At 52.8% G+C, this 21,862-nt stretch overlaps 10 protein-coding genes; 4 read left to right on the top strand and 6 right to left on the bottom strand.

The window, feature by feature from the left end:
• Positions 1-315: 315 nt before the first annotated feature.
• On the top strand, positions 316-1,303 carry RCC_07819 (related to ribokinase; the record flags this gene model as incomplete). XM_023773072.1 has 2 exons in its annotated part: positions 316-765; positions 824-1,303. The coding sequence occupies 2 exons, from the start codon at positions 316-318 to the stop codon at positions 1,301-1,303; spliced, it is 930 nt and encodes a 309-aa protein (XP_023628840.1).
• Positions 1,304-2,237: 934 nt separating this feature from the next.
• Positions 2,238-7,065, top strand: RCC_07818 (uncharacterized protein; the record flags this gene model as incomplete). XM_023773071.1 has 11 exons in its annotated part: positions 2,238-2,305; positions 2,375-2,532; positions 2,650-2,672; positions 2,796-2,856; positions 2,914-2,969; positions 3,095-3,218; positions 3,270-4,416; positions 4,480-4,748; positions 4,865-6,497; positions 6,547-6,658; positions 6,835-7,065. The coding sequence occupies 11 exons, from the start codon at positions 2,238-2,240 to the stop codon at positions 7,063-7,065; spliced, it is 3,882 nt and encodes a 1,293-aa protein (XP_023628839.1).
• A 433-nt stretch (positions 7,066-7,498) lies between these two features.
• RCC_07817 (uncharacterized protein) lies at positions 7,499-8,707 on the bottom strand (the record flags this gene model as incomplete). XM_023773070.1 has 3 exons in its annotated part: positions 7,499-8,105; positions 8,163-8,261; positions 8,322-8,707. The coding sequence occupies 3 exons, from the start codon at positions 8,705-8,707 to the stop codon at positions 7,499-7,501; spliced, it is 1,092 nt and encodes a 363-aa protein (XP_023628838.1).
• A 1,000-nt stretch (positions 8,708-9,707) lies between these two features.
• RCC_07816 (uncharacterized protein) lies at positions 9,708-10,277 on the bottom strand (the record flags this gene model as incomplete). The annotated part of the gene is made up of 1 exon (XM_023773069.1): positions 9,708-10,277. The coding sequence occupies one exon, from the start codon at positions 10,275-10,277 to the stop codon at positions 9,708-9,710; it is 570 nt and encodes a 189-aa protein (XP_023628837.1).
• A 238-nt stretch (positions 10,278-10,515) lies between these two features.
• Positions 10,516-13,257, bottom strand: RCC_07815 (probable periodic tryptophan protein PWP2; the record flags this gene model as incomplete). XM_023773068.1 has 2 exons in its annotated part: positions 10,516-13,164; positions 13,240-13,257. 2 exons carry the CDS (start codon positions 13,255-13,257, stop codon positions 10,516-10,518), a joined length of 2,667 nt encoding a protein of 888 aa, XP_023628836.1.
• A 572-nt stretch (positions 13,258-13,829) lies between these two features.
• Positions 13,830-15,088, top strand: RCC_07813 (probable cell division control protein CDC12; the record flags this gene model as incomplete). XM_023773067.1 has 3 exons in its annotated part: positions 13,830-13,865; positions 13,928-14,458; positions 14,513-15,088. 3 exons carry the CDS (start codon positions 13,830-13,832, stop codon positions 15,086-15,088), a joined length of 1,143 nt encoding a protein of 380 aa, XP_023628835.1.
• A 771-nt stretch (positions 15,089-15,859) lies between these two features.
• On the bottom strand, positions 15,860-16,618 carry RCC_07812 (uncharacterized protein; the record flags this gene model as incomplete). Its single annotated transcript, XM_023773066.1, has 1 exon — positions 15,860-16,618. One exon carries the CDS (start codon positions 16,616-16,618, stop codon positions 15,860-15,862), a length of 759 nt encoding a protein of 252 aa, XP_023628834.1.
• A 476-nt stretch (positions 16,619-17,094) lies between these two features.
• RCC_07811 (uncharacterized protein) lies at positions 17,095-17,332 on the bottom strand (the record flags this gene model as incomplete). XM_023773065.1 has 2 exons in its annotated part: positions 17,095-17,160; positions 17,213-17,332. The coding sequence occupies 2 exons, from the start codon at positions 17,330-17,332 to the stop codon at positions 17,095-17,097; spliced, it is 186 nt and encodes a 61-aa protein (XP_023628833.1).
• A 545-nt stretch (positions 17,333-17,877) lies between these two features.
• On the top strand, positions 17,878-19,784 carry RCC_07810 (related to Serine/threonine-protein kinase bur1; the record flags this gene model as incomplete). XM_023773064.1 has 3 exons in its annotated part: positions 17,878-18,148; positions 18,209-18,378; positions 18,429-19,784. 3 exons carry the CDS (start codon positions 17,878-17,880, stop codon positions 19,782-19,784), a joined length of 1,797 nt encoding a protein of 598 aa, XP_023628832.1.
• A 670-nt stretch (positions 19,785-20,454) lies between these two features.
• Positions 20,455-21,336, bottom strand: RCC_07809 (uncharacterized protein; the record flags this gene model as incomplete). Its single annotated transcript, XM_023773063.1, has 1 exon — positions 20,455-21,336. The coding sequence occupies one exon, from the start codon at positions 21,334-21,336 to the stop codon at positions 20,455-20,457; it is 882 nt and encodes a 293-aa protein (XP_023628831.1).
• Between the last annotated feature and the right edge of the window lie 526 nt (positions 21,337-21,862).

Below are 21,862 nucleotides of genomic sequence, written 5' to 3'. Positions count from 1 at the left end.
TGCAGGTTCAGCTTTTAGCGTGGTGTTTGGGGAATGTGGGTTACAATGCACAGTAAAGTACTAGTGATGAAGTCTGTAGTTTTAATGTGCTATGAGATGTACTTGGTTCTAGCGTTCTCATGCCCATGAGCTTGTGGCTGTTTACGATCTCAATATTGCCATGAACATCATTTACCCGCGAGGGAAAACTACACATGGTTGCYCCACTTTTGTTAGGACTACTCGCCCCACACTCGTCAAAGTCTTTTGCCAAAACACACCCACTAGACTTGGCCTACCACCTCAACACTGCAAGATTTACATGCATCAGGAACGATGACAGCAAAGCACACCGTGGCCGTGATTGGCTCGCTGAACATCGACTTCATTACACGAACCTCGCGTCTGGCAGAAGCTGGCGAGACTCTCGGGGCAAAATCATTCGATACAGGATTCGGCGGAAAAGGAGCCAATCAAGCAGTTGCGTGTGCACGTCTTGCTGGCGATAATGTCAAAGTCCGAATGGTGGGAAATGTTGGCGATGATAACTTTGGAAATGATTACTTTGCAGCCCTGGAAAAGGAAGGGATCGATGCTAGTGGCGTGCGGAGATTGAAGGGCGAGAAGACTGGTGTGACGAATATCATCGTTGAAGAGTCCAGTGGGGAGAACCGGATTTTGTTTGTTGCGAACGCGAATGAGAAATTTGGGGAGAGTGAAGATCTTGTTGTTGAGAATATGGAAGGGGATGTTGTCATTTTCCAGCTGGAGATTCCATTGAAGACGGTAAAGTGGTGCCCCCTATTTTGCCATATACTTTGTACTGACTGTAGCGACCGGTCAGGTTTTACATAACATGCGCAAGGCAAGAGAAGCGGGAAAACATGTCATGGTCAACCCGGCACCTGCTGTCGCGCTACCAGAATCTGCCTTCAAGGATATGGACACTCTCATCATGAATGAGACCGAATCACAAATTCTTTCCGGGTCTACTGTCAGTACAACCGACCCCTTGAATCTGGCAAAGCAGTTCCTGCAGAAAGGCGTCCGGGAGGCTGTAATCATCACCCTAGGAGGAGATGGTCTCGTATACGCCACTGCCGATGGACAGTTTGGTCGTCTGGATGCTCACAAGGTAAAAGTCGTCGACACGACTGCTGCAGGAGACACATTCGTCGGCGGTTACGCTGTGGAACGGGCGCGGAACATCAATGGAACATTCGACTATGATAGAGCGCTCAAGTTTGCAAATTTGGCCGCTTCTAAGACTGTTGAAAGGGCTGGCRCCATGTCTGCGATTCCATTCCTGGAGGAAGTCCGGTGAAATGTCTTTTGTGGGCAAGAAGAATGACCATGGGCTTTGTTGAAAGGATTCTGCTAAGTTTTGTCACGGAGCAATTTCTTTAGTCAAAGCGCTGATCTTCATCTGAGAGGCAGCTTATCTGGCACTGGAACTTGGCAATGCTTCTCTATGGTAAAGTAAAATTCACAACGAGAACTTTAGCTCGCCTTGCTGCGATCTATTGATGCAGCCTCGGCCTCTCTCATCGAAGCAAGATGTCGGATGTCAGTCTTCAGGCAGGAATTGCCCTGGTGCGCCTCACGGCGACATTKCAAAGAAAGAGGACTTGTATGCTACTACTAGCTTGTATAAACATGGCATGCCGAACTCGTAAGCAGTCAAGAGGTTCTCCAACGTTCCTCTCTTGCATGAAGGCTCGAAAGACGATGCCAGAGGATGGCCATCGACGTGTACAACTCCAAGGCAAGAGTTGTTCTCTGCCCGAGTTCTGGTTGCAACTCCATCGGTCTTTATATCGATCTTTGCTACGCATGTTGCATCGATGCCTCAAGTCCTTACACGAAATTCTGTTGTAATAACATTGTACTGTATACTCTTCAGATCGCCGCGTTCTGATTCCCACAGCAGCCACGTGGATTTAAGGTGTTTAAAGTTGTGGCCTGTGTCGATCAGGTGGGTCTGGAACATCGAGGCGAGAGTCTCGCCTCAAGTGGCGGAGGACGCACATGCTTACTACATACGACACACAGGGGATGAACAAGTGTGCACAAAACCGCTGGAATGAATGACAATTGCTCGCAACAAGAGACACTGTGAGGTCAATTGTCCAAGCGGTCTCGCGTCATCGCCGAGCTATAATCCCTGTCATTGTTCTTGGAACCTTCCTGAACTCCATGTCTGAAGCAGCCTGGCGACCACGGAAGACGAAGCAGGCGTGACGGCCGCTCCATCGACAATGGCCTCCAAGGACTCGCGGTCGGAGCTCTTACATGAGGAGTCCAGACGGACCAGGGAGTTTTACAGGTATCACATCGATATTTGATGCTTTGGCGTGCCTCGTTTCGGACTGACTGACATTGATGCCACCATTAGATACTACCAACCTATTCGAGAGCTTACCAAGTCTGGGCCTCCACTGTGCGATCTAGCTGATGCCGCTTCGGTCAGAGATCATCAAGCATTTTCATGCCCTGACCGAGCTCTCACAGCATTCTGCCAGCTGGGCGCTCTACGTTTGCAAACCAGGCGTTGTAAGTACACTCCACAGCGAACGCATTCCTCTTGGGGATCATAAGACATTGTCAACGAGGAGGCCAGAGGAAGCATTCTAGAACCTTGTCTGAGACATCGCTGACGCTTTGCGCTAGGCATGCTCTTCTTTTTCGATGCTGTAGGTTATTATCAAAGGGCACAAGGCATAGAGGGTCGTTCGAGGCGTCTCGAACTACACTAGGCTGCGGTCCATATCGAAATATTCTCAGACATCATGAATCCTTACAATCTTCGCATTTAGGCCTACGCTTTCGTACTTGCAGAAGCAACAAGAACGTTATCTCTCCAAGATGACAGTGTTCGTACGTTGTGCTCTGGGCTCTATTACATACAGGTGTCTCCAAGCTAACCATGAGCAGACGAGCTTGAAGATTCCTTGTGGCTGGGCCATACCAAGATTCCGCGCGGCTATTCGGTGAGCATAGATGGCTTGACTCCGAGCCTTGCTCGGCGTCTGACCAGGATGCGTGTCTCGATGAGATGACTTGCTTTGCAAAGCCCCTTCATCGACGAAGACTGATTTGTACCTTCTTTGGCCAGGTCTGCGAGAGCACCATCTTGCTTCCCCCAAATCAAGCTAAAGATGACTCTACATCGATGGTCAACATTATCAATGATTTGAGTGAAGACACACGGTTTTGCGACCTGCCATTTGTTACTGATGGTGAGTTGTGCCTGATGGGCTTTACCTCTTCGTGTCTAAATCAAGCAACAGGACCAAGGGCTCGATTCTACGCTGGCGTGCCTATAACGACGCCCAAAGGAATCAACATAGGAGCCTACTGCGTGCTCGACGACAAGCAGAGAAATGGTCTGGACCGGAKAAGCATGCTATTCCTGCGAGACATGTCGGCAACGGTAATGAAGCATCTCGAGATGGTGCGCGGTCAGGCCGAGCATCGGATCGGGACCCAGATGGTCGCGGGCTTGGGAGCTTTTATCGATGGTGCTTCGGGCCTGGGGGACTGGGCCGAAAAGAATGAGGATTGGAACGCCGAAGACCATGACGCTGTATCTGATCACCCGATGGGAACGCACTCTCCGAAAACTTCGGCCGTGGCGCAGGCTGCCATTGCTGCCGTGGAAACCATCCAGGAAGATCAAGTTCCCGTTTCGCCGGCTCCTCCCAAGCCAAAGCACAAGAGATCGAGAACAGTTACTGCTAGCAATGGGGCATCTCTTCAACGTTCCGCACAGTTTCCCACTACTCTTGCTGGTAAGAGGAGCTCAGACAATATAAAGGACCCAGACACTACGGACATTCAGACCACATTCAAGCGAGCAGCAACTCTCATCCGCGAGGCGATGGACGTGGAGGGTGTCCTGTTTTTTGACAGCGCCGTCTCTACCTTCGGAGGATTGGTCGACACTGTGGGTACGGTTAGCACGGAGCTTAGCTCTGATCACGGTAGTGCAACGGAACAGACTGGCACTGGGACAGAAGGCGAAGAGATCATGGCCGAAAGTTCCGCCAAAGAGGAGGTTACATCGCCGAAATGCTGTGTGCTTGGCTCGTCTTGCGTTCCCAGTCCCCGGAAAGAGGCAGAGGTAGACCGCTTCACCTCAGTACCGCCCACACAGATCACAGAAAAGTTTCTTCGCTCGTTGTTGAGACGCTATCCACGAGGCAAGACTTGGAACTTCAATGAGGACGGCGATGCTTCTTCAGATGATGAGGCGTCTTCTGAGTACTCGCTCTCAGCTGATGCTAAGGTCTGCCGCTGCGTACCTGTCAACAAATCTTTTGATGGGAAACGTCCCTGTGGTGTCTGTTCGAAGCGCCGTCGACGTAGCCGTCATGAAGATGCGCAGGAGATTGCACGACTTTTCCCTGGCGTAAGAAGCCTGGGACTGGTGGGAATGTACGTGGCGAGCGTGTCACCGATACAACTTGTGCTGTGCGCTAATCTCTGATGATGAACTAGGTGGGACCACACTCGTCAGCGATGGTACGCTGCATGCGCCTTCTACACCTACTCACCCCTGAGACTCTTCTCCGAGGAGAGCGAAATAAAGTACATGTCAGCATTCTGCGATGTGATACTGGCAGAACTACATCGAATGGAAGCTCAGACCTCGGAAAGGGCGAAGTCGGACTTCATTTCCACAATGTCGCACGAATTGAGGTCGCCATTACACGTTGAGTATGTCCAATTCGCGGCTAAGGGAGATGCTAATCATGTCTACAGGGTCAGTAAGAAACTAGCAAGATTATCAGACAGTCGTAGTGTCCCAGTCTCGTCTGCAAGACGCCTTTACTGGAGTCTGGAGTGACTGCGTGTGCATATTGCTGACATCCTCTTCTTACAGGCATCCTAGGTTCAGTTGAATGTCTTCAAGAGACCGAAACCGACAAGATAAGTGCGGACCTGATTTCACAGGTTGACATCTGCGGCCGTACGCTTCTTGACATTATCGATCATTTGCTSGACTTCAGCAAGATCAATCACCACGCCAAAGCGAAGGGTGGCGTTCTTGATGCCAAAGGTCGTCGGATGAGCTCCAACGCCGCAAGACGAAGCCGAATGGGCGGCATGATGACCCTAAGCGCAGACATAGCGCTCGATCAAGTGACTGAAGAGGTGGTGGAAACTGCAGTGTATTCCGCTGCAGTATCCGCTGCGCGAGATCCAGCCGCCATTGCGAATCGGAAGGTCGCCGTCATCCTTGAAATTGACCGCTCGGCCGCGATTGATTGGAAGTGCTATGTTGCTGTCGGAGCATGGAAACGTGTGTGTATAAACCTTGTGTCCAATGCTCTCAAGTACACTGAGAGGGGACATATTCGGATATCTCTCAAGGCGAGCGCCATCCCTGAGAAGAGGAAAAGATTCAACGTCACACTGAGTGTCACCGACACCGGCCGAGGAATGTCAAGAGACTTCCTAGAGAACCACTTATTCAGGGCGTTCCAACAAGAAGACAGCTTTGTTGAAGGCACCGGACTGGGCATGAACCTCGTGGCCAAAATTGTCAAAGCTTTTGAAGGCAAGATCGATGTGCAAAGCGAGCAAGGGGTAGGCACCTGCTTCTCCATCACTCTACCCCTGGAGCATAGCCGTAATAACATTGGACGTGACCCGGTTCGAAGCCCTCCTCTCTTAGGGGTTTCAGTCACAATCATCGAGCCTTTGACTGCTTCCACAGAGACTTCGGTGGAAAGCGGCCGCCATCTCCTACTGTCTAGCATACAAGGAACTCTTGAGGAAGCCGGTGCCTACGCGACGAGGTGTGACTGGGATGGCAGCCTGGAGGCCGACGTATACCTGGTCATGGAGGCGGACGTGCTACAAGAAATGCAACGATTGCAAGACGGCCACTTTACGAGTATGAGGATGTCGCCGGATGCCCTCAGCAACAAACCCTTCGTAGTGCTATGCGAAAACGCAATTTCGCAACGTAGGCTACGAAATTCTGGGCTAGGCTTGCTTGCAAGCGAGCACGTCGAGCTGATAGCTCAGCCTGCGGGACCTGAGCGCCTCGCCAAAGCTATACTGAATTGCATGGAGAAGAAACGGCAAATCACAAAAGCCACAGGCCTAGCAGGTGCAGTAAAAGACATACCCGTTGTCACTCCTCATCCGGATCGTAGCGCCGTGTCCCGGATCATGGCCATGCGACCTTCAAACCCAGATATCGACAGTACTTACGACGAAGCTAGACTCGCACCGCTCCATCAAGCAAGACTTCCAAATGTCCAGGGTACAGCAGATACAATGCCTCGTCTCAAGTTTCAGCGGAGCTTGTCATCACAAGAAAGGCTGCAAAGACTTCCTAAAACTACATTGAACAGTGGAATCCCTACTCCTGGTTCTCAAAATACTGCTTCTGCAGCAAGCAAATCAGAGATCTCTTTGCTGCTTGTTGATGACAWTCCTATCAATCTAAGGCTGCTCGTCACCTACGCTGAGAAGCATGGCCACCACAAGATTGTCGCCACTGAGTATGTAATTTGATACGCACTTCTGAAATGGACACTGACTCTCGCGAAGTGGGCTACAAGCTGTCGAAGCCTACAAACAGGCGTGTCTGGACTCCGTCGAACCTCAAGATCCGCCAGGCGCCGGCGAGAGTGCGATTTCTTCGTCTTCGAAGCCGCAAATTGTAAGTACGGTCAGGTAAAAGGGGTCTGTTCGCTCTTCTCATTGTAAAGGACCGGTCCATTCCTGGGGCATTACAGTGCAGATGAATGTCATCGGATGAGAATGGCACTACGATACCTTTGACCAAAAATTCACAAATTCCCAAAACGCTACTGACATATCTACCTATCTCTGCAGATTCTCATGGATATCAACATGCCGCGCCTCAACGGTTTCGAGGCGACAAGACAGATCCGAGGTTTCGAAGAGCAGCGCGGCATTGCGCCGGCCACCATAATCGCCCTCACAGGTCTGGGAAGCGCGACTGCGCAGCAAGAAGCTTTTACCAGTGGATTTGATCTATTTTTGACTAAGCCCGTGAGGCTGAAGGAGCTCACCAAAGTCATTGAGACGTTGAAGAAGGGCTGATACATGGCTGGGACATTGTGTCTTTACGACGATAAGTATAATGATACAGTGCTTTGTTCAGACAAGACATGTAGGGCGAGTGGAATGCTTCCCGGGGCAAAGGATGCCCAACAAGGCAGTCCCGAAAAAGGCGGGAACCCACTCCACATGCAGCAAAACGGGGCAGCGTGATGCTACTTTAGGGGCGATTGGTACATTTTGCAGCCGCAGTGGGATTTGGTGATTCTATGTAGGTTCGACAGTATGCTGATCCAAGGCCGAGCCAGCAGAAGTCTCTAGCTTTCCAATTGCGACGCTCAACTCGATAATCCAAAGACCTCGCTCACTTCTCTATATACCGCCAATTTTCTGTAACCAATGAGGATCCTCAAGAAAAAGCGCTTGCATGCGTATCTCCTTGCCGCCGATCAAGAAATGTACATTTCCACACCTACTAATGGTGCAGATGGAAGTGATTGTGATCGCTCAGATTACGCTTCACTTTCCTAGCAATCATTCCGTTYGAGCAAATTGWTCCCGGCGCGACATCTTCTGGCAGGGCGCAAAAGTCGATGTCGCAGATGCCGAAATGTGCTGAGTCGATGCACATGACCTGTCCTGGTATGGGGCACGGCACAGTCTTTCCGGCGCATGTCCCAGAAGGCACAAACGATGGCTGGGCCGTCGCGATTGGGGTCTTGGTGGGTGTGGAAGAGGCAACGGGAGTCGGAATAGGGACAGGCGTTGTTGGGATGGCGGCTGTGGTCTGCGAGGGAGATACGGAGGTTGGGGCAGGGGCATAGGGTGGTGGTGCAGCAGCGCCGCCTGAGCATCCCTCGCCAGTCGGCGTCGCAAGCGGGTAGGGATCGTGCTCGGTCTTGGTCGTGACGTATTCTCCGGGGTGTGGGAAGGCGACATTCATGCTCTCCGTCGTTGGGCATTTGCCGACAGACTCGAGGTTCGCGACGAACATGGCAGGAAAGTTCTTCATTTCTGAGCCGTCGCCGCCCGTGATCTGGGTGTTGACACAGTTCATGTACATCTCTCTATTGCCGACATTGCTAGAAGAGGATCTGTCAGCCACATAAAGTCGCATTCTATGCAACCTTGAAACTTACTTGAACCAAGTCCAGGCCAAGATGGCATGGCCGCTCTTGACGCCCTTTGGGATCTTAAACGGGAACTTGTTGACACAATCGGCTTCGTTTTCGGACGTACTACAAAACGAATCAGTACCGGTAAAACCTCATGTACACGGTCTATACAACGGAACTTACCATGCGTTGGCGGAGATGAGATTCCCCACGGTATCGCTAGGGCAACCTCCCAAGATGGAGTAGATGACTTTCCAGTTACTGGGATCCTTCTGCTTCGCGGGTTCGGTCTCGTAGGTGATACTAATCTGGCACGAGCCTCCACCGTGTACAGCGGTGTTGGCTCCGCCATCCAACTCGAAAGCGAGCAGCTGTGAAGAGCCAGCTGCCATCGACTGGCCGCCAGTCGTGGGAAGGGAAACTCCGTGGCACGGAAAGTTGCTGCCGGATGGATCAAGGGGGTCTTTTGGAAATGTGCCGGCGATGGGCGAGGGCGAAGAGATGAACATGTGCGAGTGTACACTGCCGAGGAGAAGACTCGCGGTAGCGAGCAATTTGAGAAGGGCCATGTCGAGGTAGATTCGGATGTCGTATGCTTGTCAGTTCGTGATTGGCTTTGAGATCTTTGGTTGCAGACGATGTTGCTCTTCGATGGAACGGTGCAAGGTGGCACGCGGTGGAGTTTGGTTGCTGGCGGCTTCGGTGGCCGCGTGGGGTGGGCAGGTGGGCAGTCGTGGAAAGAGTCGGAAGACTCTGTTTGCTGGAAACCGGGTCAGTCTCCAAGCGCGTCATTCGTGATTTTATTCGAAGCCACGAGTGTGGACCACGAGACAAGCACTGAGACAATGCGTACGATTTCTCAATGGTGTAAGACTTGACGGGTGAAAACAGTTCCACCACCTGTCATCGAATTACCCCCGAGGATGATCGTTGACGTACTTTTGAGGACGATAGACTCGGGGGCGATGTGATCCGAAATCATCCGCATGGCAGCTCTTCTGACTCACCTAATTCAGGAATGTCTCCAATTGCGATGCTTCGCGCCCAGCTTTGGTGATGCCGAGTGCTCAAATGAGGACTGATCTCCGGGTGTTCAATGTTCACGGGATCGATGTTCGACTTCACGAAGGTCACCGGGCTGCGCCTTGTTCTCACAGGTCCAGCACTCAGCGGACCTGCGTTGTTCACAACCCAACAAAGAGGATATCCGAAAACGGCGTCGGTGGAGAATGGACTTTGGTCTTCCTTTGTTCTTTGCAAGATTGTCGGAGATGAGAGAGAAGCAGAACCGATACCATCTGTGGACTGGGTCTCTATACAGACATCAGGCAAGATCCGCTCCGAGGGGCATCACGCGGCCAGATACGACGCCCGTGTCTCTGGTTCGAAGGGTGCTTTTACGGGAACCAAGCGCTTGGACGTCTGGCGGGTATCCTTCGACTGATACTAAACAGTGCATACGGCCATTACCAAATCGCTGCAGTGTAAAAGGACAGTCAACACGGTTTAAGAAAGACATGAAGTGTAAACTTACTTACCTGCGGCGTCAGGCCGGAACGCTCCGTACTTTCACAGTTTTGAGGAGCCTTTCCTACTCTTCTTCCATTTTTGCAGAATGGCATCTCTAGTCGATTGATCTTCGGCATGAAGCATCGCATCATACACAGCGAGCTGCTCCATGAAGCCCGCGTTGGGCGTGGCTCTTTTTCTCCCCTCGCGTAACCACTTCAGCGCTGATTCACTGCTGATTTTGTGCTTCCACATCAAGTATGCACAAACGAATGTCGCCGATCGACTGACTCCCATAGCGCAGTGAACGAAGACGCCTCCGCCATTCTGCAGGCCTGCATCAATGAAGGCGTTGGTTTGCGGGAAGTGGCTCAGCAGATCCTCGTTGGGGTCGTCATCCACGCTGATGGTCAGATGTTGATAGTCCTTGAGTTGCTTGGAGTCTCGCACGTCAAAATCCAGGGCAGATAAGACATGGGTGACGCCTCCATCCTTCAACGGATCTGGTTCTTTGTAAAGAGCTGAGAGGCCTCCAATGTACAGCTTCTCCGACATCTTTGGAACGCGGTCGAACCAGCTCATGCCTTTGAAGCTGTCACTCAGTTGAGCAAATTCCCAGAAGCGAGCCATAGTTGATCGGGTGGGGATTGGATGTAAGGCAAGTGCTGCGTGGAAAGTGTGACATGGAGGTGAAGTGGTGTAAAGTTCACGGGTGATTGCCTCGGCACGGRCAGTGGCAACTCTCGAATTTAGTTATTGTAAAGGGATCGGTTGTCGATATGAGCCTCGCAGATCTATTTTGCCGTCATCGCAACGAGTCTATTGATACAGTGTGTGTCTTCACTCCACAGACACAATCATGATCTGCTCATTCCAGACCTATCCATTCATCATCACCGCCGTCGTCCATTTCCTCGTCCTCCTCTGCGCCTCCAGCTGTGATAGCCTTGAGTTCCAACACAGGTGCAGCTTCCTTCTCGGGCTGAGCAAGAAGAAATTCAATCGTGTGCAGATTCTGATCCGCAACTTTCATGATCTCGCCCTGCACTCTGCCAATGGCTTTCTGCACCATGCGTATCACCTCCGCGAACTCGCCTTGCTTCTGTTTCAGCACCCGTCCGTGCTGGTTCAGCAAGCTCTCCAGCCATAGCAAGTTTAGCTCGAGATGCGGACTTGCGTCAGACTCTTTTGCTACGAAGCGAATGAGACGGTCAAGGTAGACATCGGGCATGTCGCGAACAACGAGACCAATGTCTGAAACTGGGATGCTCTTGTACACTCGGCGGAGTAGCTTTTGATCACTAAGGCGAAATGCCATTACCATTGCCTTGAGATGTTCTGCGCGTGCGAGAGTCTCGAGTGTGCTCTCTGGGGTGACATCCACGTCAAGATCGAAGGGGTCAAAAACTGCGCCAGCGTCCAGTGAGTAAAGTAGTAGGCCTTCTGTGCTGGCAGCGCAGAAGGCTCGGCCTGTTGGCGAGAACGTAACGCCGGGGACGCGGACCTCGGGGCCGGTTTTTCGCTGGGCGGCATCACCACGTTTTGAACCAGGGAGGCTCTTATCCATACGGTCTTCGAGATCAGACGCTTCGCCTTGCTCGTCAAGTAGTGCTTGTGGGCCAGCTTCTGTGAGGAGGCGGGAATTGAGAAACTCTTGTGTGCCTTCCAAGCTAAGATTCACGCTCACTGTGAACTTGCGAAGAAGTACGCCAGTCTCCACAGCGTATAAGCAGATAAATTTGCTGTTTCCACCGGCAAGGAGCACCGTACCATCAGCACTGTACGCGATGGTTCCGAAGCTTTTCGTTCCTGCGGCATTTGCAGCCGTACGTCGATCCGTCGCTTTTCGTCCACCACTAGCATCCCTTCGTCCATCTAGTCCAGCCTCTTGTGTCGCGTCGCTCAAGCTCCAGAATGTGAGTTGACCGTCGAGAGTAGACACTGCGATTTGCCGCCCGTCTGGTCGAACACTGACTGCTAGGACATCTGCTTGCAGCTGGAGAGGTTCTGATGTCTGTGTACGGCCGAAGATTGACCAAATTCGTACTGTGCGATCCCAGCTTCCGGAGACGAGATTGCCGCCGTTCGGTGCGAAAGCAAGAGTCGAGATCGGTCCTTCATGCCCACTCATCTGATCGAGTAGTTGGCCTGTTTGTACACTCCAGATGTGCACGTCGAAATCATCGAGCGATCCAGCGGCGACGACTTCGCCACTGGGATCCACAGCGAGCGAGCTGAAGCTGAGTCGCTTTGGGGCAGTGAATGTGCGAAAACATCTATAGCGGATGAGATCGAATGCGCGCACACTTCCGTCCAGGGATGCAGTGAAAAGCACGTTTCCCCTCTTTGCAAATTCGCATGCCGTTACTCCTGACGTGTGTTCGGTGAATGTGACGATGCAGAAGCCAGATGTGGTATCCCAAACCTTGATCTTACCATCGTCCGCGCACGTTATTATGCGATCCCCGGATGGGGAGTATGTGAGGGCATTCATACTGTCGAAATGACCCTGTTGCTTGAGAATGTATGACTCGCTTTGCCATTCCCACACAAGCAGCTGCCCAAGCGCAGACGAACCAAAAGCCAACCACTCACCGCTCTGGTTGATTGTGACAGTGTCGACATTTGACGCAGCAATGGACAACTTGTGAATCTCGCTGAAAGTCGGCAGCTCGTGCAGCATGAACAAGCCATTGGAGAATCCAGTGACCAGAAGATTTGAAGAGGGGTGGAATGCAGCCGTGGTGAGATGGGCTTGCTCCTGGAAAAAGTAGTGTCGCTCGTTGATTCGCCATTGCTCATCGCCTTCCACAATGTTCTCAGGGTCGGCATCGAATGGCGGGAGATATTGCCATTGAAATAGCGCGCCGTCTTTTGAAATGGTGTAGATAGTTTCCTGGTCTTTGCTGAACCAGGCGCGGTGTACAGCTGCTCGATGGCCTGCAAGCACAGTTGGAGCGAACCCTTCCTCCGGGTCTAGACTCCATATTCGTGCTGTAAGATCTTTGCTGGCTGTGAGAAAGAAACGGGAATCACTACTCCACTCAATACTCTGCACTGTGTCGTGGTGACCAGCGTACTCGCGGTATTTTACAAAAGGTGCGAATTCCAGACCGTTGGCCTCATTCCCCCCGGAAGTTCCGCTTGAGCCCGGAGTTGAAGGGGTTTTCCAGACTTCAATCTTCCGTCCCAACCCGACTGCGAAGTGGTTGCCACTGGGAGAGAAAGCCAAAGACGATACAGCGCCTTTCAGGGAGAAGTGGTATAGCGCTATCCGTCGCTGGAAGTGTGAGAGAATAGCATATCCCTGCTCATCAACAGTAAGCAGCAGCTGGCCTTTTGGATGTAGTGCAATCCGAGCGATGTTCTGCCTATGCGCAAATGGGAGAGTGTGCGATTTGTTGTTGACCAAGTCGAAGACGGTCACCCGGTTGCCCACGGGCGACAGCAGACATGTGCCATCATTTGTGTAGACCAGGTTGCCTTTCCTGTAAACTGTGCCCAGCAGGTTGGAGAACTGCACTTTTTGTCAACGTCAGTCGAGGTGTAGCGGGTGTTTGCTACCCGGGTTGTAAAAGCGGACGCAGTTTACCTTGAATTCCGTCTTCATCTCGAATCTGTTTCCTCGCGTTCACCTTTGCGCTCAATCACAACATCAACATCATCAACATCATCGCAACGCGCAGTCCCCGTCGACAAAAATTTCGATGGAGTCCGCAAAGCTTCCCCAGGCCGGAGCTCGGCCCAACGAGCTAGAACTAGTGCCGACTCAGCCCAAAATCGGTAAGTGCCACTTGCAAGGAGTAAAGGAGAAGGGACGGCCAGGGTCTGTCCTTCTGTATTTCCACGACGCCCCGTATCCACAACTCACCACAACCGGCCCATCCCTCGCACTCTCTGTCACATAGTTCCGCGCGCGGCCTCAGCAGACGTGGTACGAAGCCCCAAAGCACATGAACGCGCATTCGCACAACAAACATCTCCCAACCCCAGCGCAAATCCAGAAACGCTGGTGCTCAGGCATTGAACAATTCAACTAAGATTTCTACCCTCACAGAGAGCTTCCCGCAGTTGGACGACTCCTCCTCCGGCGCATCGCAGCCAACACTCGACTCGTACACTACATCGTCGCCAACGCGACCACCCCCGCCGCCTCCCAAGGAAGAGCTCATATTCTCAGCCATGGCCGAATCACTCTCGCCTATTGGCATTGCCAATGTGCGTTGCATGCATGCTTCACCTCTCACAACCCCGCGCAGGTACTGATAGACCCTTTTCAGCTTCCCAACCAGCGCCACAAGATTGTCGCCAAGCGCGGCGCGGCCTTCACCATCATGGTGGCTGGCGAGTCTGGACTTGGAAAGACCACCTTCATCAACACCCTCTTCAGCACAACCATCAAGAACTACGCCGACCACCGTAGACGCCACGCCAAGCAGGTTGACAAGACTGTTGAGATTGAAATTACCAAGGCAGAACTCGAGGAGAAGTTCTTCAAGGTCCGCCTGACTGTCATCGATACACCTGGGTTCGGCGACTATGTCAACAACCGCGACAGCTGGCAGCCAATTATCGAGTTCCTCGACGACCAGCATGAGAGCTACATGCTCCAAGAGCAACAGCCAAAGCGTGCCGAGAAGATTGATCTGAGAGTCCATGCCTGCCTGTACTTCATCCGCCCTACTGGCCACACCCTCAAGCCTCTGGATATTGAAGTGATGAAGAGACTGTGCACTCGTGTCAACCTGATTCCAGTCGTCGCAAAGGCGGATACGCTCTCGCCAGCCGATTTGGCCAAGTTCAAGCAGCGCGTACGTGGAATATGACATGGTTCGCGAAGGAACATATACTGACCCTCYACGTAGATTCGCAGCGTCATCGAGGCCCAGGGAATCAAGATCTACACCCCACCGCTCGAAGAAGACGACGAGGCCGGTCTTCAGCACGCCCGCAGCCTGATTTCTGCCATGCCATTCTCAGTCATTGGGTCTGAGCGTGATGTCAACACACCCGACGGCCGCACCGTCAAGGGCCGTCAGTACGCATGGGGTGTCGCCGAGGTCGAAAATGAGGAGCACTGCGACTTCAAGAAGCTCCGCGCAATCCTGATCCGTACTCACATGCTGGATCTTATCCACACGACCGAGGAGACTCACTACGAGGCCTACCGCGCACAGCAGATGGAGACGAGGAAGTTTGGTGAGGCACGACCAAGGAAGCTAGACAACCCCAAATTTAAGGAAGAGGAGGAGCAGCTTCGCAAGAGGTTCACAGAACAGGTCAAGGTCRAAGAGCAGCGTTTCAGGCAGTGGGAGCAGAAGCTCATCTCCGAGCGCGACCGCTTGAACAAGGATCTCGAGCAAAGTCACGCTGTGATCAAGCAGCTTGAGGCAGAAGTCGAGGGCCTGCAAGGAAGCATGTCCCGCACTGGTAGACGCTAAGCGCAATCTGTGTTCAAGTTGGAGGTCGAGTAAAAGAGCGCACAGAAAAGTTCTCGCGTACGGGAGCACAGGTGTGACCGGGTGATAGCAGACCTCTCGGCTTGATTTGCATCGAGAAGAGTCCTGCGTTGGGTGGTGCGGCGTGAAGACCGTTCGTGTGGGAAGATACCTCAATACTGCTTCTTTCAATGTGTTTATTCGGGAAGTGTCGGAAAGAGCAAGCGTTGGGGCTGGCTAGCGCTGAGAATGCTGATTTCGACAAACCTAGGAATGATGGATAGCTGTACGAATATAATCGAATGCAATCATATCACCTTTACTACTTCTCTGCAGCGGCTTGCTGAAAGGTCGCGATCAACATATCTGTGCCAAGACGTCGCAAGAATGCTTTCGCAGGAATGTTCTCTCATTTGTGCCCCTACTCTGTAGTTACCGTTTACTAGGTAGGCTCTCTCGACGCTGTGATCAATGTTTGACGGGCTAGATTCCGTCCGTTTGGCCTTGTCATTCTTTCAAGCGCTAGGAATACAGCGGGAACCAACCGTAGCGCATAAACCACTATTCTCGCAAAGGTGCTCGAACAATGATGTCTATTCGAAGTCGTCCACTACGGGCGACCCTCGATTATGTGACGGCGGTATCAAAAGGCCCACAAATCACCGTATCGGCACAGTTGGTCATCAACTGGCAGAGAACTTGGTGGAGAACATAATAATGTCATGGCATAATCATCGTATCAACTGCTTTTTCGTAACGCCGTCCCGCCTCACTTCACAACAACCCCCACTTGCCCTTCCAGCTTTTCGTCTGTTGGAAAAACACTTCCATCTCCCACCCGTGACAGCCAACTTCCCAATCAATCACCTCAATGCCTTCCAACCTCAGTGCGATATCAAAATGCTCCCGCACATACCCCTTCTTCTCCTCAGCGGACAGCTGAGCAAAGCTCGCGAACCGCTCCATTAGCGCGAACACCTCCTTGGTAGCCTCCTCCTGATCCTGCACAATTCGCACAATCGCTTCGCGTGACTTGCCATGCCTATCTTCGGGTATCTCGGAGTTCTCACCGACGGCCGGGTTCTCCCTTGGCCATCTTGGAACCCAAACACGAGTCTTTGGGCCAGGGGTGCTGTACTCACGTCTGGGCCGGTCGCGCGAGGACTTGAGGCGCGCGATTTGCGCTTCGTGCTGAGCTCTAGCCGTGGGCCAATCGTAGGCATTGGTGCCGATGGACGCGCATTGTGCCGCGAGATTTTTGGAGTCGGTGGTGCTCGGGAAATCCTTCAGGTACCAGGCCGAGTAGTCGGAGATGTGGTGGAGGGTGGTGGCAGCTTTCTGAGCGGAAGTAAGATGGGAGACACGCTTCGGTTTGATGATGCGCTTGTCTGCAGAGTTCTTGGTGCTGGGAGAATCCTTGGTAATGGAAGACCTCTTGGTGCTGGAAGACTTCTTGGTGCTGGGAGACTTCTTAGTGCTAGGGGTGCSCGAGAGAACTACGTTGGTAGTGGTCTTCTTGCTGGGTGTCGACATGACGAGAGAGGGTGTGGTAGTGAGTGCTTGGAGATGCTTGTTGAATATCTTTGAGATTGTTGAGGCAAAGACGAGGTGCTTTATAGTTGTGGAAGTGGGGCAGGCAGAAGGGGTGAGGCGACAGGAGCATTCACTCTTTCAGAAGTGAATGTTCCAGCATTAACTCTTCAAGCATTGACAGAAAGATGAGTACCAGATCTCTAGAGCAGCTTGAAGCTTCGACAGCAATAGTAGAAGAGATGGATACTTAGCGTGGACTCCATATTGACACATTGATGCAGCAGTAGCATGTTCTCGGACCATGATAGTTGTCCAGAGATGCCACTAGCAGTGAAACGGGCTGTTCCCTCGTCGGCTTGCCACGATCCATGGCATTTTGACGACTTTAATAGTCGTACATGTCCCAACTCCCCCCTTCCAGCTCCACCAGCCCATAGGATAGCATCATCTGATTTCGTACATCTTCTGTCCTCCGCTCAATGATCCCATGGATGTCTCATGCCGAGCAGCACAGGCAGGTCGTAACGCGCACGGTAGAAAAGCTGCCACACAGTAAGCCACCGACAGGCCAACTCAGATGTGAGGTACACGTACGAAGAACCACATGGAAGCCCCGAGGCCAACTGCCGCGAATCTGTAGAGTGGGCGCACTGGTGGAATTGTGATTGGGTGTGCTCCGCCGTATCGTGGACCTCCTGCACCGTGTCCTGCCATTTTTGGGGGATGAAGTGTGCTGCGATTGGTCAGTGAAGAAGCGACCGCGAGGTGAGGATACCGTACAGATCTTGACAAGTGTGTATTGATGGCCTCCCTTAGGGACACACGAGAGACTGATGGACCAAGTGAGGTGGCTCGGACGATCATCCCGACCGGGGTTCGTTCATGCGTCGGCTCCGATTGCCGAACTTTTGGTGTGCCCATCGCGACTCCGATCTTGATCTTCAACTTCGCGATACTACCCAATTCCTGAGCCGGCTCGCACTCCCCGTCGCCGCCGCGTCCGCGCATCCACACCGCGTGGCGATAGCACATCTACATCTGAGAGTCTGGCCCGTCTCGCTGACACGAACACGACGCGCCTTCCCGATGACCTCCGCGACAGCCACGCTGGGATCCACTTCCTATTGTCTGCCAGATTCTCGCGCATGATCGCTTCTTATTGTGGAAAAAAAAAACGTCGCGACATCTGATAGACATATTTTCTCACTGCAGGCGGCGCCATGTCGCAAACAACACCTCCGATACCGACTTGCGAAGTCATGACAGATCCAACACAGCGCCGCTTCCGCGGCAGCGCAAAGATCAGCGAATATGAGATTGTGAACGAGAAGCTCGGCGAGGGCACATTCGGCATTGTCTCCAAGGCGCGCTCGTTGCGAAGCGGCAAGATTGTCGCTTTGAAGAAGATCCTCATGCACAACGAGAAGGAGGGTTTCCCAATCACTGCGCTACGAGAGGTGAAGCTGCTGAAGATGTTGAGCCATCCGAACATTCTGCACCTGGAGGAAATGGCAGTGGAGAGACAGCAAGGTTCGCATCGCATTGAGGCAATACACTTTCACGAGCGTGGTACTGACCTTGTCAATGTAGTGGACAAGAAGGCCAAGACAGGCCAAAAACGGGCCATACTATACATGGTCATGCCATACATGGACCATGATCTCAGCGGGATGCTCACAAACCCCGCGATTCAATTCACCATCCCGCAGATCAAGTGCTACATGCAACAATTACTCGAGGGTCTGCGATATCTCCACGACGTAAGTGCAGTCTTTGGCAGGCGTCGTCTGCCAGTACTAATTGTGATCAGTCTCACATTCTTCACCGAGACATGAAGGCTGCCAACATCCTCATATCAAATCGCGGCATCCTCCAAATCGCAGATTTCGGCTTGGCGCGGCATTACGATGGACTCACACCCCAGCCCGGTCAAGGCAACGGCCAGGCGGTCAGAGACTACACAAGCCTCGTCGTCACAAGATGGTACCGACCTCCAGAGCTCTTACTTACACTCAAGCGGTACACACCCGCCATCGATTTGTGGGGTGTGGGCTGTATATTTGGCGAGATGTTCGAGCGTAAGCCAATCCTCGAAGGTCGCACGGACGTCGACCAGTGTGTCCGAATCTTCAAGCTTGTTGGATCCCCGACTGAGCATTCAATGCCCGGATGGTCGGATCTGCCTGGCTGCGAAGGACACAAGGAATGGCACTCCAACAAAGGCGACATCGACCAGAGGTTCGGCTCAAAGCTCGGTTCCGAAGGACTGAACCTGCTTAAGCAGCTTCTTAATCTGGACTGGCGAAGACGCATCAATGCGGTGGACGCGTTGAAGCACCCTTACTTTACCACAGCTCCTCTACCCATTCGCGCGGAGGACATTCCGAAATACGAAGACAGCCACGAACTGGATGCCAGACGTCGCGGCCAGGACAAACCCCGCGACTTGCCGCCTGCGCCAGCCGGTGGAACAGTCGGAATGGGACCAAAGGGATGGGACGGACAGGGCAATGGTAACGGCAATTACCAGAGCTATGGCCATGACGATCGGCGGGGTGGCCGCTATGACCCCCYAGGCGTACACCGAGCTCCACTGCCGAGAGAGTACGATAGTAGAGACGGAAGAGGTCACGCGCCTCTGCCTCCCGCTGGCGCCAGGCAGCCGGACCGATGGCCGCCGCAAGACCCCGCAGGTCGACGGCCAGCGCCTCCCGTGACCAATGGTCACTCACTCCCACCACGCCCGCCTGATGTCCTACCCCGTGGCGAACCATCTGTGGCGAACGTTCGAGGTGGCCCACTACTGGATACATATGTTCCGTCGTACCAGGGAGGTAGCGGCGGCGGTGCAAGCCAGGGACACGACGGTAGACCCCCACCCAGAGAGCGGGATCGGGACCGCGGAAGAGATCGAGACCGAGAAGGGTCGTACGATCCATCACGCTCATATCGCGACAACGACGCACCTCGCCAATACCGCGGCTCGGACGCAGGAGGATATAGAGACCGTGATCGCGATAGAGACAGGGATCGGGATCGGGATCGAGGTGGGTACTCGCGGCCACGAGATGAGCAGCCTAGGCGGACACGAAGTAGAAGTCCTTTGCAGAAGGAAAGGCTACAGGAGCGGGAGCGTAATTTTTACAGACAGGAGGACCGGAGGTAGGACTCCATGAATCAAAAATCGTCTGTTGATCGGAGACTGCCCTCATACACGGGCATCGATTGGAATCCGCCCGCCCGGGAGCGGAAAGAAGACAGTCAAGACATTTCGCCCAAGTCGACCAAGCCACGAGACGGGCAAGGGTATGCAGGTCGACCTATTTACTCCTGGAAGCGAGATAGCTCCGCTCGTTCTCATGATAAGCCATACTCGCAGCCATCGTTTGGCATTGGCACCAATCATGACAGCACTAAGGGACAGAACGCAACTTCAGATGTGCGCGGAGCAYATTCACCGAACTACACCTATAATCGTGGTGGACCTCCCGGATGGCAAGATGCGCCGCCGCGAAGGCGCAGCGGGCGTGGCGGTCAGCTGCGAGCATACCGACACGATATTGATCGCCCGAACGAACAGTGGTAGTTCAAGATGCATTGGTGAAGGATATGGGAGCGTTGCATCGTGGCAATCGTTCAACCTGCGATGATTGGAAAGTGCTCAGCGAAAGAAACATCTTTCGTGCCACGTAGCCTTCTGTAATCTATTATTCAGAAGCACTCTCTACGCTGGCACATGGCTAATCAACAATTTTGCAATCCCATGAATCGCAGCACTGCCGCGTTCATGGCAATGCTTCGGCAAGATTCAATTTCAAATTCTTCAGTTCCCCTCCCTACTTCCGAGTCAGATCAATCGCTTCAAGCTTTGCAATACTTTTTTCGAAGAATCCCTCAACACCGTAAGCATCGAGGTAGTCTCTTTCTCCCTTCAAATCAGCCAATGCAACAGTCACCCAATCCTCGCACTCCATCCTCCGCTTCATGCGCTCTGCCCGCCGCTCGTGCTCCCAATCAATTCTGTCATTAGCCATCTCGTTTCGCTGTTGCTTATTGGGTCTTCCAGTCTTGAATTCACCAACATCGGCATCTGCACGAGTCCAACGATGTGCTACCGCGGGGAGGACTTCGAGTCTGGTGGTAGGGACCTCTCTGGCCTCGATGAGCGGTAACAATGCTGCGTCCAGCTCAGCGAACGAGCTCTCATGATCTCCATAGCCAGACATCTTTATGGTAACATTTAGGTCCGTTGAAGCTGCGTCGCCCAAGCAGAGTGCCAGATTGAACGCAAGGGCCGAATCGACTGCAGCCAGTCTCTCGACGACGGGTATATGTTGCGCGGCTATATCAGCGTAATCTGCAATGTAGACCTCTCGTGTGTTGCCGTTCATGGATTTGATCTTTTTGTCCAATGCTTTGACTTGCTTGGCGACTTGTTTTACTGTATCGTTGAACAGCTTTTTGGGAGTCGGGCCTGCTTTTGGCTTGATCGCTTTCGCTCTTCCAGGGGGCTTTCCTCGGGCTTTGGCCGTCTTCTTTGGGACCTGTGCATCATCGGATTCCGCTGTGCTGGCTTCATCATTGGTCTGGCCTTTAGCCCTCTTTCGAGCTGCATTGGGGAAGTTTTCCTTTTCAGGGCCATTGTCTTCAGCTTTTCGCTTGGTGGATTGTGTCGGCTGGAAATAGGAGGTGATGCCTGAGGTGCGTGAAGTGGCCATTTTAAGAAGCTGTCGATGATATATTTGCTAGACCCGGGAGAACAGTCGCGTAGAACGAACGCGTCTCACACGCGCGAGCAGTACAAGATATACCACAACTAAAGAGCAAGCGTGATAAACTCTACCACTGAACAGGAGAGCGCCACTTTCTGCCTCTTCCGCTGGGCCAAACTCTGTCTTATCGCCTCCACGCTTCGGATCGCTCTATCGGCAATGATGGACCGGCAACACGGGCACGACAAGCTGATGGTTTGCAGGCCAGCGACGGTCTGCAGAACAGACTCAACGTTATTCCTGCACAGCTCAGCTATACCATTATCGTTGCAAGTGTCCACGGGTATCTCATCAGACGATGGGTGACCCCAACCCACAAAGGGCATCGCCAAAGAGTGCAATCGACTTAATCGCTCAGCCTCTCACTCTGCCCTGTGGCCTCACACTTCCAAACAGGCTCGTGAAATGCCCCATGCAAGAAACACTCGCGGAGGCCCCAAACTTCGACCCTCCAATCGACAAGTTCAGAAAA

This window comes from Ramularia collo-cygni (genome assembly GCF_900074925.1).
Source record: "Ramularia collo-cygni strain URUG2 genome assembly, contig: RCC_scaffold12, whole genome shotgun sequence".
NCBI classification, from domain to species: domain Eukaryota; kingdom Fungi; phylum Ascomycota; class Dothideomycetes; order Mycosphaerellales; family Mycosphaerellaceae; genus Ramularia; species Ramularia collo-cygni.
Note: the sequence above shows the minus strand (reverse complement) of the source record. Positions and strands in the feature narration are given on the sequence as shown.